General features: G+C 41.7%; 1 protein-coding gene across 1 annotated transcript; it reads left to right on the top strand.

Moving 5' to 3' along the window:
- Positions 1-4,944: 4,944 nt before the first annotated feature.
- LOC127651240 (regulating synaptic membrane exocytosis protein 2-like) lies at positions 4,945-15,994 on the top strand. Its single transcript, XM_052136983.1, has 5 exons — positions 4,945-5,237; positions 7,461-7,567; positions 14,958-15,059; positions 15,321-15,460; positions 15,692-15,994. Exons 1-5 carry the CDS (start codon positions 5,122-5,124, stop codon positions 15,923-15,925), a joined length of 699 nt encoding a protein of 232 aa, XP_051992943.1. The 5' UTR covers positions 4,945-5,121; the 3' UTR covers positions 15,926-15,994.
- Positions 15,995-20,957: the final 4,963 nt, after the last annotated feature.

Genomic DNA, 20,957 nt, shown 5'->3' with positions numbered 1-20,957 from the left:
CAATATATTGAATTATGAATTATTGCAGTGAACAACACGGATGCCGCTGTGGTGTCCTGTTAGATTTTTCTCTCTCGAAACGGCGTTAACAGCTTAAACAAAATACTGCGTTATTTTTGCACATACAGATACATTTAATACATCGTCACAAAATATGAAAGTGGCTCTTTTTACAATACACTTACAATAACAACGAAACCTTGTGCTTTTGTAAAATAAAGCCGTCTCTGTCTTCGTTTTTATGACGTGTTTCAGAAAAATAATCGCTAACCGCGAGGCGAGATCATTTTTGCTCGCATCTTCACGAAGGTTTGTCGGTTGTATACAATGTTTGCCTGTTTGAACATTCAAGCGATTTTACACTATTCAACTCAACAAATGTCAAAACAACTCAAATACATGTTTGCGAGCTGTTTGTGTGACACAGCAAGCCGCGTCGCGCCTAACGCTCGCACTCCGATGAGATTTCGCTTTCGCTCCTGCTTGCGTCTGAACAGACAATTTCATACAACAAACTGTCAAAATATATGATATATTGAGGAGTCTGTTATGTCTCAAGTAAACAAACAGTTGAGAAAGAAATCTGGAATAATTATATTTTATTCTGGCATTATTCCAGATGAAGTCCTGCTATATTTTTCTCTCGAAACAGCGGAAACAACTTAAATAAAATACTGCGTTATTTTTGCCCATACAGAAACATGCGAGACATCATTACGAACTATGAAATGTGTACTTTTATTTGTGTACATTCACAATAACAACAAAACCTTGTGCTTTTGTAAAATAAAGACAATAAACAGGGTGCTCATCTGTCTTCGCGATAATCTTTCTGAAACACGTCACAAAATTCACGCAGTCTGTATTTTATCACCTCACACCCATAATCTCTGAAATGAATACAGATGCAACAAGCACGCACAGAAGGTAAATAATGATACTTCACAGATTAAACTGAACTGTACCTTAAATACCGTAGCTGCAATTGACTTGAAATTTGGTACACATGTGTAGAATGGAAGTCTTTGAAAACGTTACTTAGGAAAAATGAATACGATACAAAATGGCTGAAAGGGGTGTGTTTATGTAAATGTCTAAATTTTAACAATATATACGTGTCAATAAATCAAATGTAATTTTGACTGATGGTTTTTCAAACCTAACATGCTTCAAGATGACATCACTCTGAAGTACTGCGCAAAGAATGGACAACATTCGCCCCCTAGGGGGCGCTACAGGCCACGCTAAAATTTCCATTTTCTGGTCAAAAATGTTCTAATTTGGTACATTGATACTACAGGCCAACAGGAATCCACAAACCAAGAATGACCGACATTTGCCCCTAGGTGGCGCTACAGGCCAAGCCGAAATTCCCGTTTTCTGGTCAAAAATGTTCTAATTTGGTACATTGATACTACATACCAACAGGAACCCACAAACTAAGAATGGCCAACATTCGCCCCTAGGGGGCACTACAGGTAATTCCTAAAATTCCCATTTTCTGGTAAAAAAAATTCTAATTTTGTACATTGATACTACAGGCCAACAGGAACCCACAAACCAAGAATGGCCCACATTCGCCCATAGGTGGCGCTACAGGCCACGCCCCAAAACAATATTTTCAAAGTGATACCATTTCCACGCCATTTGTCCAGTTCTTCTGAAACTTGGTGTACATGCCTCATTTCTCATTGGGAACAAAAAAGCCTCAAGGATCCATAAGGTCCGGTATGATGGATTTTCCTGTACACTGAAAATATTTAGTTTAGGATTCAGACAGAAATACATGTTTTTTGGATTCATCCATTGAGAGGGTTTAACCCCAACCCTCTACTGATCAATTTTAAATGATTTGCCATTTTGAGGAATCCGCATTGCTGCTTGCAGCTATATTTATTATTATTCTTCTCCTTGAGCCCAAATAGCTCAAAAAGTCACTGGTCAAAAATTTTCTAAATTGGCACATTGATACTCCATGCCAATGGGTACCCCCAAACCAAGAATGGTCAACATTCGCCCATAGGTGGCGCTACAGGCCACGCCCAAAAAAAATATTTTCAAAGTGATACCATTTCCATGCCATTTGTCCAAATCTTCTGAAACTTGGTGTACATGCCTCATTTCTCATGGGGAACAAAAAAGCCTCAAGAACCCATAACTTCCGCCATTATGGATTTTCCCGTACGGTGAAAATTTGCGAAAACCTACAAAACTCTTCTTCTCCTGAACCGTAGCTGCAATTGACTTGAAATTTGGTACACATGTGTAGAATGGAAGTCTTTGAAAACTTTACTTAGGAAAAATGAATACGATACAAAATGGCTGAAAGGGGTGTGTTTATGTAAATGTCCAAATTTTAACAATATATACTTGTCAATAAATCAAATGTAATTTTGACTGATGGTTTTTCAAACCTAACATGCTTCAAGATGACATAACTCTGAAGTACTGCGCAAAGAATGGCCAACATTCGCCCCTAGGGGGTGCTACAGGCCATGCCGAAATTCCCATTTTCTGGTCTAAAATGTTCTAATTTGGTACAATGGTACTACAGGCCAACAGGAACCCACAAACCATGAATGGCCGACATTCGCCACTAGGGGGTGCTAAAGGCCACGCCAAAATTCCCGTTTTCTGGTCAAAAATTTTCTAATTTGGTACATTGATACTACAGGCCAACAGGAACCCACAAACCAAGAATGGCCAACATTCACCCCTAGGGGGCGCTACAGGCCATGCCGAAATTCCCATTTTCTGGTCAAACATTTTCTAATTTGGTACACTGATACTACATGCCAACAGGAACCCACAAACCAAGAATGGCCAACATTCACCCCTAGGGGCCGCTACAGGTAATTCCAAAAAGTCCCATTTTCTCTTCAAATATTTTCTAATTTTGTACATTGATTCTACAGGCCGACAGAAACCCACAAACCAAGAATGGCCCACATTCGCCCATAGGTGGCGCTACAGGCCACGCTCCAAAACAATATATTCAAAGTGATACCATTTTCACGCCATTTAACCAATTCTTCTGAAATTTGGTGTACATGCCTCATTTCTCATTGGGAACAAAAAAGCCTAAAGGATCCATAAGGTCCGGTATGATGGATTTTCCTGTACACTGAAAATGTTTCGTTTAGGATTCAGACAGAAATACGTGTTTTTTGGATTCATCCATTGAGAGGGTTTAACCCCAACCCTCTACTGATCAATTTTAAATGATTTGCCATTTTGAGGAGGAATCCGCATTGCTGCTTGCAGCTATATTTTAAATTGTAACTGTAGTTGAATATTTTTTTTAATAATATTTTGTATTTTATATGTGTATTCCCAGTAGTATTCTGTTAGTCCCAACCCTGCATGGAAGAAAGAAATGAATACTGGTTTGGAGCAACATTAACAATTTTATTTTTTTTAATTAACTATTCCTTTAACCAGTAATATTATAGTCTGCATTTCAAGATCCAATTAAAATCCTGATGGATAAAATCAAGCCATGAAAAGAATTTCTTGCTAAATACACTGTCTGACTTAAAAATATTTTACATTACATAATTTATATCCATGGCAAAAGCCATTTTATGTTGTTTTAAAGTGTTGGAAATCTTTTTAGATTGTGAATCAATTTAAACAATAAAATGAAATGTATTCTTGTGCAAATGGACCCATTGAATTGAATGTAACAATGTACATAAAAAAGGTTTAATGTACGATTTACACAGAAATGTGTTCTCGTTTTTCGTGAGTATGTGTGTTGTCTTAAAGCTATAGTTCAACCAAAAATGAAAAATAATTGAGTCACCCTCATGCCATCCCAGATGTCTGCTGAACACAAATTAAGATATTTGAAGAATATTATAACTCTGTAGATCCACACAAACAAGTGAATCGGTACCAAAAGTTTGACGCTCCAAAATGCACATTAAGGCAGCAGAGAAGTAATCCATAGGACATCAGTTGTTAAATCATTCATTTGGAAGCAATATGATAGGTGTGGTTGAGAAACAGATAAATATTTAAGTATTTTTTTACCATAAAGTCTCCTCCCTGCCCAGTAGGTGGAGATATACATGAAGAGTATAAATTGACAAACACAAAAGAAGAATGTGATCATAGAGATTGATAGGAAAAGAGGAGTTACATTTTAATCTGTTCCACCCTTACTTATATCGCTTCAGAAGACATGGATTTTTATGTATGTATTACTTTTATGCAGCCTTTATGTGCTTTTGGAACTTGCACTGAATACAGAGCTGATATATGCTTCTAAAAATCTTAGTTTTTGTTCAGCAGAAGAAGAAAGTCATAGACATCTGGTATGGCTTTAGGGTGAGAAAATAATGAGAGAATTTTCCTTTTGGGGTGAACTATTCCTTTAAGTTTTTTCACAAGACAAAACAAGAGGACACTCATCATGCAGTGCCATAAAGAATCAGACAATTTTCCCATTTCACTTGGTCTTGATTAGTGTAGTGCTATGAGTTCAAGTGTATACTTTGGCTATGGTTTGTCCTCATCAAATCTGAAAAGCTTTTCAAAGGGGCACCTGTGGCCATATATGTGCTTTCAGATGACTCTGCAATGTTTAGTATAATAAGACTTTCCATAGGGTAACTCATAATAATCTTATGTGTCACTGCCACTGAGCTTGTTCCCTTTTGAAAAAGTCTTAAAAGCACATTAGAGGAGTCTAAGAGCCGGAGGGGGAACTCCGTTCTGTTCTCTGTTTTATGTAAGCAGACACAAAGGGATTCAGGATTAGGAGAAATGCCCTTGTTTTTCAAAGAGATGAAGGGGTGCGTCTGGGCTATAAACATTGTCTGATTATTTCGCTGTCTGCTTTCAACATTAAAAAGTATATACTGTAGCACGGACAAGAGATTGTGTGGCTTAGAAAGGCTTTCTAATATGGATATTGATCAAACTCTTTAATAATTTCTCAAAGGTAATCAGGCTGGAGAGTTGTAGATTGTTATGCTTATTTTCTCCAAATGAATGAAATGAACCTTACACATGGCGACAAATTGTTAAAGGTATCTCTTAAAGGTAGATGTCTTGATTGTTTGTGGAATATGTCAATCAGAGGCGACTAATAAGAAGTCAAAGGGTACCCAAGGTATGATCCAGCGTAGTCAGGAGACGGGAATGGCAGTGGAATTGCAGAGGAATATGAGCCGTCAACCCAGCCGAGAATCCAACAATGGCAGCATGAAAAGCTACAACTTAGAGGGCAGGTTAGTTTTCTTGTACTTTATGGGATAATTACATTTTCCATACTTTTATATTTACACAGCACTTTTAATAATGCATTTCCCCATGAAAATATAGCACATGCACACACACTTCTCCAAACATCTGTTGAGCATTCTCTCAAACAACATGTAAACATTTATTCTTGTTATCATTTCATGCCAGATGCCAGTTCTTGTACTGTTAGATATCTGTCCTAAAGCAGGGGGCAGTCATTTCCTGTTCCTGAATTTACAGTGATTCAACATATTTTTTTTCCATTCCATAATTTCCCATTTTTTGCCAGGATCATTATTTTCTAGAAAGATCAGCCTCTTTAAGTGCTCTCCTGACAACCGTCAGTCAGGCGTTACCATTATGGATAAACATGTCTCGAAATTACTGCCCAGTTTGTGGTATTGACATGCCAGTGTAAAAGCCCATATACTGTACTTTTTTTTTTTTATTGACACTAAAACAAGACTGGTGAATAAGCACTGTGCATGAGAGCATGAGCTTATGGTTTAGGCTGAATTAAAGGGAAAGTTTAAAAAAAAAATTATTCTGTCTGTATTTACCTCCCTTATGTTGCTTTAAACCCATTTGGTGGAACACAAAAACAGATGTTAGCTAATTTCCCCTTGACTTTCATTGTATGGAAAAAAAGAGCAGTGTATTCCATCAAATAAATTCATACATAAATGAAAGTATTTTTTTATTATTTTTATGCTTAGATTAATGTATACTGTTTGTAAAGTAGCCTCTTGACCTGTTTCATGTGATGTCACTGTATGACAGTGCCGCCATGTTTGTGACCAAAGTTCCATACATTTAATGAGAGGCATAGAGGTCTTCACGGGTCCACCCTAACCTGAGGATCGGATCCATATTTTATATGGTCAGCCGGGTCTGGTCCCGTTCTATTGCTGCAGGTCCCGGGTCTGTTTATGATTAAGTGTAATACCTGAGCTGATCTGAGAATACCCAGCTGTGATCAGACAGCACTAATGATGATGGTGCTGTGTGTGCATGTTGTAAATTGCAACATTGTAAAATTAGGATGATAAAGTGCCGGGGCCGGGAAATAAGATGAAAAATGACCGATGCCACAATGAGCTGAGTGACGTCAGAAGCAGAGCGGAGTTAAGGCACACAATAGCAAATTAGCAATGCTAACTTTAGCAGCGAGCAATGAACGAGCAATTGTTATTATAGTTCAAAAGGGCAAACAGTCGAAGTAATCTTATGCGAGATACAAAAAAACTGCAAAGCTGATTCTAAAGAAGTCACATTTGTCATCCGTCACCGTGACAGCAAGTGGACTTTTGAAGATTAAATAATGAGTGGATTAGCTCTGCTGTTTCAATCAGCAAGAGAGGATTCACAGAAAACATGGATGTATTTTACCAACTTTCTTGGTATCATGGCCAGGCACAGGGGAGAAGGCTAGTAACATTACAATTTTGTTTTCACAACTTGTAAATTAACGTGTTAATAGTGATCATCTGTGAAATCGGTGTCGATCGGGTCCCAGCTTTCAAATAATAGATGGGTCTGGTTCAGGTCCGGGATTTCTCAGTTCTGCATGGGTAGGGTTCCAAGCTTTCAAATAATAGACGGGTCCAGATCGGGTCCAGGTGGTATATTTCCGGGTCTCTTTGGGTTGGGGCACAAATTTTTGTATCAATGAAGACCTCTAGTGCTGCACTGTGGGATGCGACAAAAGTCAGCTTCAGGAGTTAAAAGCAGCTTGAATGATCATAAAGACAGGATTATCATAGACATTTTGTAATTTTGTGACCAAGGCAGACCTCAAATCAACACAAAACATTTGTAACTTCTGAATAAGAGATGTGTACGGTGATGTGCCTGCCACTCATTTGTCACTCATCAGACTCGACGGCGTACGAAGATGAATCGTAGATCAAATATATTAAAATATCTGCAAAAGTTAAATTTGTGCTGTCCTCAGACCTGTTTGAACTTTTCTTGTTACTTATCATGGACCAATAGCAATTTTCTGTTTTTCTTGATATTGTTTCACGGGTGTTTTTCCATTCACCGCCATTGTTTCCTCCCGCTGATGGTCACAAATGTGGCGGTTGCGAAGGAAAAGTCACGTGACCGAAACAGGTCAATATAGAGTACTGTTCCAATTTCCAAAACTCACAGATTCCGTTACTAGTTTTTGTTGTGTTGATCTACTTATATTGATATGTCTTGGTCAGTCCAATCTTTCCAGCGGTTCGAGTTGAGACTCAGTTCAGTGACTTCCTGGATGGATTGGGCCCTGCTCAGCTAGTTGGTCGACAAACCCTAGCCACACCAGCAATTGGTAAGTTCTGTGTCTTTGTGTTTTTGAATTTTAGTTTTTTCCATATGTCCTCCTGTGCAGCATCCTATCCTTAGATAATGTCTAACCAGAGGCAATTTGATAAGATTCCAGAGACAAGCAATCTGTCTGTTCACACTGAACACTTGATACAGCACAATCTCAGCCATCAGAACATATTTTATTTTTAATGTCCTATAATGAGAAATTGGGTTTTGGTTTTTCTCCCAGAAGTATTTATTAAATGAATTTCATTTACACAGTGTTAATCTCATCAATGAAATTACTAATGAATAATTTTGTTGACTAACTTTTTTTTGTCAAAGATAACTAATATGAGAAGAAAAAGATGCATCGTGACAATGATATAATTATTTTCTTAAAGCAGACTGTTGATGAAAATATGACAAGAAAAAATAATACGGCAAGATATATAAACAGAAGAAGAAACATCTAGAGAAACATCTGTTTATAGAAAATATCAAATAACTATTCCTCTAATCCAATAATCCAGTATGAATTTCCCTGCTTGAGCTGAGTTGAACACGCTTAAATACAAAATGAACTGCTTTAAAACTGGTTAATACCCTTCTTAAGTATTCTATTTATACTACAACTTACACAGTCAATGAACAGGTGAACTTTAACTAAGTTATGCGCTAGTCATAATATGCGTAATTTGCGTTGTGAAATACATCACATGGGCCACTCAGGTCACATATGGAAAAAATGGCACGGTGGTAGATCCAGCCTCAAGGAGGGGGGAGTTGCTACAGCACGGCGACCGGAGGGCAGCTTGAATTGCCTAAGGGAGACGCGGGAGTCTAACTTCATGCCGAGAAAAGAGATGCTCTGAACCGGGGCGAGCTTGCTCTTTTCCCAGCCCCAAACGGCTGAGGTGCTCTGTGAGTTCATAGTAACTCTCGGGAGTGGGCCAGAATGAGCCAGTCGTCGAGGTAATTGAGAATATGGATGCTGGCTTCTCGAAGCGGGGCAGGGCTGCCTCTGTGACTTTCGTGAACACGCAAGGGGACAGAGAGATTCCGAAGGGGAGGACTTTGTACTGATATGCCTGGCCGTCGAACGAGAACTGTAGGAAGGGTCGTGTCAAGGCAAAATTGAGACGTGAAAGAACGCGTCTTTCAGGTCTACCACTGCGAACCAATCTAGATGTCAGACGCATTTTGAACGGGAGTTTGTGTAAAGCCCGGTTGAAAACTCTCAAGTCCAAGATCCTTTCTTGGGTACGATGAAGTAAGGGCTGCAGAAACCCTTCTTCATGTCGGTTGGAGGGACAGGCTCTATCACGTCTTTGAGTAAGAGAGTAGCGATTTCCGCACACAGGGATTTGACAGGTTTGCCGTGTACTGCGTAAAAGCGAACGCCCAAGAAGTGGGGCGGAGGCCTGGCAAACTGAATTGCGTAACCGAGTCGAATGGTCCGGGCCAGCCAGCATGATGGGTTGGGAAGTGAAAGCCACGCATCGAAGCTCCGTGCTAGGAGCACCAAAGGGACATTTATTTTTGACGTACCCGGCGGGGCAGAGCAGTGGGGCAGAGCAGGTAGTACGGCGTCGGGAGGCGCGGACGCATCCCGAGGCTCTGGTGCTGAGAAAAGACTTGAAGTACTTACCTTGCTCCGCACACCCAGCAGGGGGCAGGTTTGTGACTGAGGAGGAGGTCCTGTAGCAGAGGACTCGTCAGTACCGGCCGGCCGGGGAACAGTCATGGGGCTGCGGGCGGTGGGTCCACGTCCAGCATGGCGGTGTGGCGGCAGAGTGCCGTGAGAATGGCATTTGCGGGCCAGGTGACACAGAGACAAAGGAAATAGCTCTTTTACTGAGAATGTGGGTACCGCAGCCCCGTGTAGGGGGACGGAGCGGTCTGCTTACCCGCTCTGGAGCTAATGTCTTGGTCCCTGGGTAGATCGTCTCAGGAGCGCCTGGAAGCCTTGCAGGTCCTCGAGGGGGTCCGTGAGATGGGGGGAGTCGACTTCCTGCGGGGTGCTCGACGCGTGGGCTGAGAGCTGGGCCCGGGTTGAGGCGGAGCAGGGCGTTTCTTCACCGCAGGAGGACGCCCTCGGCGAGCAGACGGGATATGGCCCATGGCGGCAGGTTTGCAAGATATGCGAAATGGCCTCCATCTGTTTCTTCACCGCGGAGAACTGCTGGGTAAAGTCCTCGACGGTTTCGCCGAAGAGGCCGAACTGGGAGACGGGCATTGAGGAAGCGCACTTTGTCGGTCTCCCGCATCTCGAACAAGTTCAGCCACAGATGACGTTCCTGGATCACGAGTGTGGCCATCGCCTGCCCGAGTGACTGCGCTGAGACCTTCGTGGTTCTGAGGGCGAGGTTGGTCACTGAGCGCAGTTCCTGCAGCATGTCGGGATCAGGGCTACCCCCCGTAGAGATCTTTCAGTACCTTGGCCTGGTGGACTTGCAGGAGGGCCATGGCATGCAGGGCGGAAGCGTTGTGTCCAGTGGTGCTGTAGGCTTTGGCCGTCAATGAAGACGTTGTCTTACAGGCCTTGGAGGAGAGTACAGGGCGACCCCGCCAGGTGGTAGGGTTTTCAGGACACAGGTGGAGCACAACAGCCCTGTCCACCTGGGGAATCGCCGTGTACCCGTGGGCTGTGCCGCCATCAAGGGTAGCGAGAGCGGATGAGCGAGTGGCTTTGTGACATGTGGAGAGGGGTGCCCTCCATGCAGACAACAGCTCATCATGCACTTCCGGGAAAAACGGGACTGGGGGGGCGCGGCTGGAGCAGTGCAGAGCCCCAGGAACCAGTCATCCAACCGAGATGGCTGTGTGGTGGTTCCAGTCCAGCCCTACACTGGCGGCGTCCCGGGCAAGCATATCGGACATCTGCGTGTCAGCCTCAGCCTGGGCGTGCTGCGTCAGCGTCAGACGCCGCGCTCTCCTATCTCCTATGCGCTCTCATGTTCCATGAGATCTTTGCGTGTGGTGTCCAAAGGTTGATTTTGAGGCAATTTGATCTCATTTTTATTGTCAATTTATCTAGCAAATAAAAAATCCCTGAAATAAACACATTTCTTTTGAGATAAAATACTTATTTATCATTTGCAGTTTTGTTTAAGGTCATTAAATACAAAAAAATAATTCAATAAATGTCCAATAAGTGAAAGGACAGTATTTGGGTTAAAAAGCCCCCCTGTTTTAGGGGCTAAAGGCCTCTATTAAAAACATGTTTTTTTTTGTTTATTTTTTTTTAAGTGGAGCGAATAGATTTGTAAGGAAAAAATTTCAAAGTGGGCTCACATTGACTCATCATAATAGAGATGAGTTTGTTTATAGAATAATTGAGATATAATAAAATGCCAAATTTACAGGAAATGGTTTACTTTTTTCTGAAGTAGTTACTTTGAAGGAAGCAGAATCATCTTAATTTGTTACTCAAAAAAGCATCTTGGTGTCTCAAAAATATTTGCATTAGTTAACTAACTGTGCCCTACAACTATTGCCCCAGTATCTAAATAATATCACTTTAAACCCCCTAGGGGCCTTTTACCCTAAGTGTGGGAGCCTTTTACATTTAAGTGTACCTTTTACATTTTTTAAAACTGCATTTTAATATAAACAACATTCCGCTAACATTTCTTTTCACACAAATAATGTTTCTCCATCAATATTCTAAAAAAAATTATATTTTTTTTCCTTGTGTTACGACCTCAAGATATTTGAAAAAGGATAGGTAACATACATAATCAAAAATAAGTGAACAAGGTCACTGCTGTGAACTAAATGTATTAATTCACTCAGGACAACGTATAAACAAAATCAAACGATGTACCAACCAAGGTATTTAACATGGAAAAATGACAATTATTAAGAGGTACAAAAATGTAATATATAGTAAGACAATAACAGATAAAGATGCTGCTTTGCTGGCTGGCTCAAGTCTGTCGTCTCTCTTTTCTCCTCCTCATTGCTGTCTTTTATCTGCTGATTTCAATCAGCTAACTCTCAACAGGTGCGTCAACCTAAGAGAAAAAGATAATGCACACTCAGAGATAGAGTAATGCCAGAGTAAACAAGGGAGGGGCAACAAAAAAGAAGAACATAAGACACAGACAAAACCACCTACCGGAACACTCCCCCACATAAGAAACTGGTTTCTGGGTAGAGTGCACGTAAAGCACATTTTATGTTTTACTAAAAATACATTTTGTGACCAGAAAAAAGCCCTGTTGCACTCTATGATGAAATATTTACAAATTTTAAGGACATTTCCGTCAGGACCGCTAAGAGGACGCCGGCGCCTTCAGCCGCCTTCGAAGCCTTCTGCTACGCCATCCGGCGCGCATCGCTATATCCTTTTACTGCAAGCGCTCGCCTCTGCGACGCTTTTTGATTGAGTAAAACAGTAATTTTTCAAGGCGTTGTTGCAAATGCCTTCAGCCTGCGCCTCGTGCAGAGGCCCTCTTCCTGACGGGGATCGTCACATCATTTGCACTCACTGCCTGGGACCTGACCACGCAGAAGCTGTTCTCACTTGAGGCGGATCCCGAATGTGACTCCCTGGGCCTCACCGAGCTGTGCGCTCGCTTTGCTGCCTTCGCTGCGAACGAGCCTGCTACCACCATGCTGCCGTCCCCTCTGTTCGAGCCGTGCAAGAAAAAGCGCCGCTCACGGAGGCCGCCAGAGCACGCGGACTTCAGTGACGTCACGCCGGGCCAGTCCCCACGTGCTTCACCACTACCCGAGAACTCCCCGCCGCCAGTCCATTTCAACGCAGGTGGACCAGCACCCCTCCAACAGAGCGGTGGGTCTCGTCTCATTCGGCGCGTCAGGGGACGATGGTGAAAAGGATGACAGCCTTTCCATTGATGCTGCATCCGACGACTGGCCGGGCTCGGCCTTCGGCCCCGCGCTGTCGACATTAGCGGACACGAGCACGGGCACCAGCATGGACTCAGAGATCGTCCGCATCCTGTCTAAAAGGGTAAGAGAGTTCACTGAATGCTTCACTGAAGCTCGGAAGGATTTGCAGGCTATGCATCACTTCCTGCCCAAGCGCTCCAGCTCGTCACAGAGCCGCCAGAGACCGCCTCAGCAGCAGCAGCGAGCCAGGGCGGCGCCTCCCGTCTCCATAACGTGTAAAACATTACCCAGTCCCCTTACAGGTGGCTGGAAATGTCTGTACAGCAGTCAATGGGCCAGTCACAGAACTCGCTCACCTGCAATCAAACGCCGTTTTAACGGCAACACACAGAAATCACATTTTCTGCCTGTGTCACTAAGGGGTCATGTGTCCACACTAAAGTGTGCATTCCCACATGTCAATACTGTCCAAACAGTGCCGAATACTTCCCCAGCTCAGCTGGACGCTCCATAAATGTAGATCGTGTGCCTATTGTCATGTATGCACCACTGCACACAAGCACTGTTCCCACAGTTATAAACACTTCCCCAGTAAAAGCGGGAAATACTATAAAAGTAGCGCGCGTGCCTGCTGCCATGCATGCACCCCTACACACAAACACTGTATGCATAGCCAAAAAAACCCCGCCGCGAGCGGAAGACTTTATGAAAGTGGCGCGCGTGCCTACTACAGTATATGCACCCCCACCCATAAGCGCTGCCCATACAGTTTCAAACAGTTCTCTGTCTCATGCCGCAAACATCACAGATGTGATGCGCGAGCCAAGAGACTCCCCGCTAAGAGCGGGAAGCTTTATGAATGTGGCGCGCGTGCCTATTACGATGTATGCACCCCCACCCGAAAACTCTGTCCATACAGTTTCAAGCATTTCTCCGACTCATGCTGCAAGCATTTCGGAGATAGCGCGCGTGCCTGTACTCTCACACGCACCCCTGCACTCGGCACTCAACACGGCTGCTCAGCGCGCACCTGCGCCTCTGAGAGCTGTAAACTCAGTGTTAGCACAAGGCAATTTGCCGGTGGGGCCCATACGTCACTGCGACACGCCCCCAGCCAGCATTCAGCCCATATCTGTGCAAGCAAAAGCCTGGGAAAAAATCCCCGACATGCCGAAATGGGTTTTGAACATAATAAAACACGGTTACTCACTTCAATTCGCTCGCAGACCACCCCTTTATATTCCTAAAGTGCTCTCCACACCCTTCAGTGTACAGGTGATATCTCTGGCAGCGCTATCGTCCCCAGCAGACGAAAGCGACGCTAATTTACTCTGCCCGGTCAGGGCGCTCAGAGTATATTTGGAACGTTCTGCCCTGTATGCTTTGGCGGCCGCACTAAAGGTCTCGCAGTCTCAAAGCAAAGAATATCGCGCTGGATAGTGGATGCTATAGCGCTAGCTTATGAAGCCAAGGGCCTTCAATGCCCCTTAGGCGTCAGAGCTCACTCTACGAGGAGCATGGCCTCCTCGTGGGCGTGGTCGAGTGGGATACCCATTGAAGATATTTGTGTGGCGGCGGGCTGGGCCTCGCCTTCGACATTTATCAGGTTTTATAACCTACAGGTCCCCTCATTGCATTCCAACATTCTATCAGCCTGACTGTAGAATGGACTGGAGTATGTATATGCTGAGCATTATCTCCTCCCTTATAAGGTCCGTCTCTGACCGACTTAGAGGATTTTTTATGCATATCAGTACATAGAAAAATGCATTACAACAGTCTATCAGCTATCCCATACTATCCCATTATGTAGCTCGCCGTTGGCCGCTCGTGGAATAATCACTTTGCTTTAAGGCTCAGGCATCTGTCTCTGGCTTTATAGAGCGAAGTCAGCACGCACGGCGTTTTTCATGGTGTTCCCATAGCGTAAGCTACTTACGCAATAGGAGAGACCTCTCGATAGGGAACGACTCGGTTACTAACGTAAACTCGGTTCCCTGAGAGGAGGGAACGAGTATTGCGTAAGCTGCCGTGCTTGTGCTTGGTCAGTTCGCTTCAGTCGATTGAACCTAAAGAACTCTCATGATGGGGCGCCTAATATATAGCCTTAGCCATGCTAATCTTGGCTGGCTCTGAGCGCGCGGGCGCGAAGCGCGCGCTCATTGGTCGTGCGTTCAGAGTCGCCCCGTCATTGGTTCGAGCAAGTTGCCGCAGCACAGCCAATGACCGAGCTGCGTTTTACATAAAGACTTCAATATTTCTCGAGAAACGGAGTTTTCCCATAGCGTAAGCTACTTACGCAATACTCGTTCCCTCCTCTCAGGGAACCGAGGTTACGTTAGTAACCGAGTCGTTTTATCTATTGCATTTGGTTTGGACACGGTTATTCTATTTACTTTCATATTGATTTGGTACAAAAGATAACTGAGAAGAGAAACATCAGTATGTCAAACAAAATTTTTTACTCTATTTAAGTAAATCCAGAAAGCAAACATTTACCATCTTTTTTAGGACTTGGTAATTATATAGTAATTATCTGCTGTTGTATCCAGGTGACATTCAGATTGGCATGGTAAATAAGAAAGGCCAGCTTGAGGTGGAAGTGATAAGAGCACGAGGTCTTATCCAAAAACCAGGATCCAAATCACTCCCTGGTTAGTCACTTCGGCTTTATTCTGTACTCCATATGTATATCATATCATACTACTCAGCTGCCCTCTACCACATAAGTAGCTCTAGCTGATACAGAAAACAGTCAAAGGTATTCATACTGAACAATCATATCACATTCAGTAATTTATTAATTACTTATATTAAGAAATGTATTCTTGTGTAATTTTATATTAAATTTTTAAAGACTGTTAGTACTGCATCTAACATATATCTTACATTTTATCCATTCTTTGCAATCAAAGCTCCATATGTCAAATTCTGTCTGCTACAAAATGGGGGGTATGTAGCAAAGAAGAAGACCAAAATTGCACGCAAGACACTCGACCCACTGTACCAGCAAACTCTGCAGTTTGAAGAGAGCCCACAGGGTAAAGTGTTACAAGTAAGTCGTTTGGCTTCTCTATCTGTTTTCTTTGATTAGGCTTCTGAACAAGACTTTGTAGACAAAATGTCAAGGAAAGCCCACAGCGGCTGCATAAGATAGAAAACTGTTTAGTTTCAAAAGCTAACATTTGTGAGATTAGATATTATTAACTTTGATTATGTGACCTGAGAAGAAAATGTAAGTGTCTTGCTGAATCAATAAACAAACTGTTGATTTTCATCCTATTAGGTCATTGTCTGGGGAGATTATGGGCGAATGGACCACAAATCCTTCATGGGAGTTGCACAGATCCTACTAGAAGAGCTGGACCTCTCCAGCAACGTGATTGGCTGGTACAAACTTTTCCCACCTTCTTCTCTAGTCGACCCAACTCTTGCCTCTCTAACTCGACGTGCTTCACAGACATCCCTAGATGGTTCGACGGCACCAGCAGCTGTTAGATCGTTGTTGACTCGCATATAAAGCACAATCAATACTAGCTGAGACAGCAGGACAACAATAAGAGCCAGGCAGAAAATGCGATGAAATAAAACAAAGCTTTGTTAAAATCTGACAATCACTCCTGTGACTTTGCTTTTATGTTTTCTTTTTTGTGGGTAGCCAGTTTTCTGCCAGTTAGCTAGTTTTCACAGAGCATCAGAATGAATCAACCCAAAAACAATACGCATCTGGATACGCATTTCTTAGCACATAATATATCTTTTTTAAATTCATTGTTTACTGAAACTTTTACATCATCCTTCAATACACTGTAATACATAATTGTATTCAGTGAATGCCTTCAGATATACTTATCATTAAATATAATAAAAAAGTAAATTTATTTGCTGAAAAAACACTCCATCCCAAGATACATATTTGTGTAATTCTGCATTTCCCATTTCATGGTGATTTGTCAACACTCTAACAAGGGAAAGGTACATCTTCACAAATGTGCTGTTACAGTGTATGTTGAGTACATCTTCAGTGACTAAATTAACTTTTGAACAACATTGGATGATAAGTGTCAGTGTCAGTGCGTTTTCACTTTTTAGGGTGTTGACCAATAGATAGAGTTTAGCAAAAAATAAGTTTTAGCAAAACAACTTACACCACCCTGAGGTTTCAAGATTTCTGACAAACCCAATCTCTTCAACATGCCCTTGCACATATTTAAGGTTTTATTTGCCATTGGGATTTCTTTATTTCTTAAATAAAAATGGAAGGAAAAAAGTTTGATTTTTAATAGAAAAAAAAAAAAACAGATGAAAAAAGAGAAAAAAAAAACAACAAATTTGCTTTTTCTTGACCATTTTATTTCCACTTTGTGTACTTAACAGAAAACAAAAAGAGTCAGGCAAATCCAAATTCATCATGTGTGTCTCTGTAAACGTTGAAGTGACCAATCTGATTTTGCCATCAGAAACATAAACACCAATCATCTGTCAGGCCCTCCAGAGGAGCAGAGCAGCATGACACAGATCAGTTCCTAGCTGCATACACATTTTTGTAAAACAGACTACACAACTGTTAAAAGTTACAGAAATAGATGTGTTAGTTCAACATACTGTAGGCTAGCTTACATGTTGCATGTACTTGTACAGGTTGCTTGTACTTGAATAAGAGATAAACCAAGAAAAAGAAGCTATTTGCTTTCTCTCAAACTTTTCAGATGAGCTAAAATACTAGTTGATGTCCTCCATTCGGTGCTGAATGTTGCAACATTTCTTTTCTCCCCCCACCCCCCAAATTTTTAATTATTGCTTTTTTAGTCTTATATACCTTTGGGGAAAATGTGCTGTAACACAGAACAAATCCTCCCTCCTGTTTTACAGATTTTACTGTATCATAATACCTCAAACCCACAAAGATAAACCTAAAACGTGTATATGTTCAATTAAGTTATTCCAATATCAAAACAGGAAATATTAAAAATATATCAGAAATACAGTCCATGCCAGTATCCATATTTCCTATATGCAATATTAATGTAGATGCACAGAGATACATTAGCGCATGTGTTGTAAATATGAAACAGCTGTGTGGTTAAGCAATATTTGCAAAGGGGCCAAGGCTTTCTTTTGAGAGCCACCATCCCATTATAAGGGACCATTGTCCCTTCTTAAATTGTAGTCTTAATTTAGCTATTAAAGGTGCACATTTTGTTTGTGTCATCTTGGACTTGGACACTACCTAGTGGTGTGGGTGTAGTTCAATTACAGATGCCTTTGTAGAATTTCACTATTCACAATCAGCAATGATTAATTTAGTCCGAGAGTAAAAGTGTCATTAAAAAGGCTGTTACTGAGAATAAACAAGTATTATTCAGCTGGTCATGTGATTCTAAAATGGCAGCCCCCATGTGGCCCTGCCTCATGTGCAGTAGAATAAAGCAGCTTTTCTAAGGTTACTGAAATGACTAGAGCCTCATCTCATGTGAGTGGTCACAATTTTATACATAAGTTACAAAATAACAATTCATTTATTTAGGAGTAAAACTTTATCAACAATAAACAACAAATATTAGTTCACAAATTATCTCAAATTTTAGAACAAAATTACAATTTGAAAAAAAAACGAAAAAAAGTGTTATCATGGCTTTTGACCTTTTTTTATACTTCAGATATTCTTATCCTGTTAGGCAACCATATATTAATACATGTATACACTGTCTGCTTCAGTTCACATTCTTTAAAAACTTAGGTTTAAAAACATCTGTATGCAACATGTCTTGTTTGACTCCATCCATGACCCTGCTATCAAAAATATGTCTTATCTTGATAGCTATCCAAGGCTCACAGGAATTTTCCATCCATTTTCCCCCAATCATGTTGATCTTCATAGTTCATACGCAGAACAATACCAAAATCATCCAAAACATTAAAGGGTAACTAAACCCTAAACCAACTTTTTTTAGTTAATGATCTGTAAGCATGGGGCTTTATTAGTACTGGTCATTGATTCAAGTAATTTTTTTGACATTTGTGTATAAAGTGTTTTAATTCTGCAATATATGGTGTAAAAACGTCTGAGTGCTGCCCTCTTCAGGTTGAACGGTGGCTACTGCAGTTGAATTTTCCTATTGGCTGTTGCGGTACTTCTTGACGTAAGCGGTGACAGCTGACGTAAGCAGGTTCCAGCTCACCATGCCAGATTCATGTACATGTCGTCTTGCGACCGTGTGAGGAATAATAATAACATAGAGTCTGACAGCAGCTGTCAATTAATCCGTCACTACGAGTTTCAGGTGTCCCCCCGCTCAGCCCCGCACTCGGTTCGTTCCCTCTATCCCCGCCGGGGTCTGCCCACTTTTCCAGCATTTTCAAATATTTCTAGTGGGTGGAGTCAGACTCTGAGCAGGTGTTTAGTTACCCTTTAAATATAATAATAATTTTTCATGAGGCTGCTTTATGTATTTAAGTGTGTGCTTGTGTGTGAGTGAACAGAAACATTAAAATACATCAAAAGTGAAGGTTCATATATGACACATGACATAGCCTGCCTACATCAGTGTTATGGAGAGATGGATTGCTACACCCATGCTGACTGAAACGCTCCATGTGAGTTGTCCTTCCACTCACCAGCAGAGGGCGGAATTATGTCATAGTGTCCAGAGAATCATCTCCTGTGATCACAATGTTGAGAAGCATGAACTCTGCTTAGCTCTTGATGAGCCAGAATGAATGTGAGTGAGTCGGAGGGTAATTATGCCTCTAATGTAACCAATTGAAATTTCATAGCATACTGTTTTCACACTCTTTGGACATTGAATCATTGGATGGAAGGTTGAGGAGAAAATGGAATGCAGATTAGAGTCATTAAAAAAACTTGGCATGTAAAATAACAGGGAACTGACTTAATCGGAGGTGATTATAATAAAGGATTGGCACAACAAGCAGAAATTTGTTTAAAATTCCCGCCCTAAGAATATTTCATAGGTGAGTCATCAGACTAGGCTACTCCTTGTCAGTATTTTACCAACATATAAACAATTTGATTTACATACAAAACTTAGAACATTGGGGGATTATATTCTGTTTTAATTATTTAATTTGTATTGGAAGCTCTGTAGGTCTATAAAATGCAAGTGTGAGTGAAAACGGATTACATTCACATGTGGTGTGTAAATATAGTGGAGATTTTAGAGTAAAAAAGTTATTAAATATTGTTCTGTTTCTCACCCACACCACTTATTATCACTTCCGAAGATATAGATTTAACTACTGAATCTTTGTGTTCTGCAGAGGAAAGAAAGTCATAAACAACTGGGATGAAATGAGGGTGAGCAAATTTTAAGAGAATTTTCATTTTTGGGTAAACTATACCTTTAAGGCTTAAAAAAGGACACAGAAGAGTCATCATAGTCGTCTGTTAGGGGTATATCTGTTATGACCCGGATCAAAACCTGGGTAGAAGGTCCACATCAAAAATGATAAAGCGATCAGAATTAAAAATACCAACGAGAGCGGAAGTACCAATCGGATGAAAGCTCGTTTCACTTTCAGTCGTCTCTCACTACGCACTTCTTCTTGAAGAATTATCAGCTTCAGTATGTCGTCGGTTTCAGCCATCTGTAATGATAAAACATTTGTTCTAGAATTCTAAAATTTTAACATACACGACAGACATTTAATGATCCCGAGGTAGTACGTTGTTACACTTTTCAAGTGGTTTCACCTGTGACCAATGTCTCCATACTGTATCCAAAACACCCCTGTCCAGTAGAACAGAGGTGTTAGTGGTCAATACCACCTGATAAGGCCCATCAAATTTCGGACCTAAAGGGGAAACTATCTCCCGCCGTAGCATTACATTGTCACCTATTTCAGGCAAAGCAGGCATGTCTTTTTGCTCAAAATTATTTCGATCTGCTTGTCGTGTGCTAACACTAACCCGTGTGTCTCGCAGACTGTCATCCAAAGCTTTCAGATAATTTTGTAAAGCGTCTTTCAAAGGCCCGGATGGCCCCTCATGTTGCAAGGGGGCATCCCAGGGCAGCCGCATGTAGCGACCTGTCATTACCTCAAAAGGGCTGAGCTGTGTAGTCTTGTTGGGGCTGGCTCTCATGCTTAACAAAATCGCTGGGACAGCCGCATGCCACCCTTTCCCCCACTCCAACAATCTCTTTCTCAATGCAGTTTTAAGCGTACGATTAGTGCGTTCAATAGATCCGCTAGATTGGGGACTAAATGGAATGTGAAAGTGTTGCCTCACCCCCATCAACTTCATGACATTTTTCATCACCTTCCCAGTAAAATGTGTACCCTGATCTGAATCAATTTGTAAGGGCAAACCCCATCTTGGGAAAACTTCATTCAACATAATCTTGGCGGTTGCATCTGCTGTGCAGTTTCTCAGTGGAAATGCCTCAACCCATCTGGAAAACAGATCAACAATCATTAGAATGTATGTAAAACCTCCACTAGGGGGAAGTGGACCTATCTGTCAATTTGGAGGTGTGTCCACAGCCCTTGAGGTCGAGGGGCATGTCCTAAGGGAATTTTCAGCTTAGAAG

Source organism: Xyrauchen texanus, chromosome 11 (genome assembly GCF_025860055.1).
Source record: "Xyrauchen texanus isolate HMW12.3.18 chromosome 11, RBS_HiC_50CHRs, whole genome shotgun sequence".
NCBI lineage: Eukaryota > Metazoa > Chordata > Actinopteri > Cypriniformes > Catostomidae > Xyrauchen > Xyrauchen texanus.
The sequence above is the reverse complement of the archived record's forward strand: the minus strand, read 5'-3'. Positions and strand labels throughout refer to the sequence as shown.

Excerpts from the sequence above, each read along its gene's own strand:
- LOC127651240 (XM_052136983.1), top strand. The coding sequence starts at position 5,122 with ATGATCCAGCGTAGTCAGGAGACGGGAATGGCAGTGGAATTGCAGAGG. Across the intron at positions 5,238-7,460 it reads AGCTACAACTTAGAGGGCAG|TCCAATCTTTCCAGCGGTTC; the intron begins GTTAGTTTTCTT and ends TGTCTTGGTCAG. Across the intron at positions 7,568-14,957 it reads CCTAGCCACACCAGCAATTG|GTGACATTCAGATTGGCATG; the intron begins GTAAGTTCTGTG and ends TGTTGTATCCAG.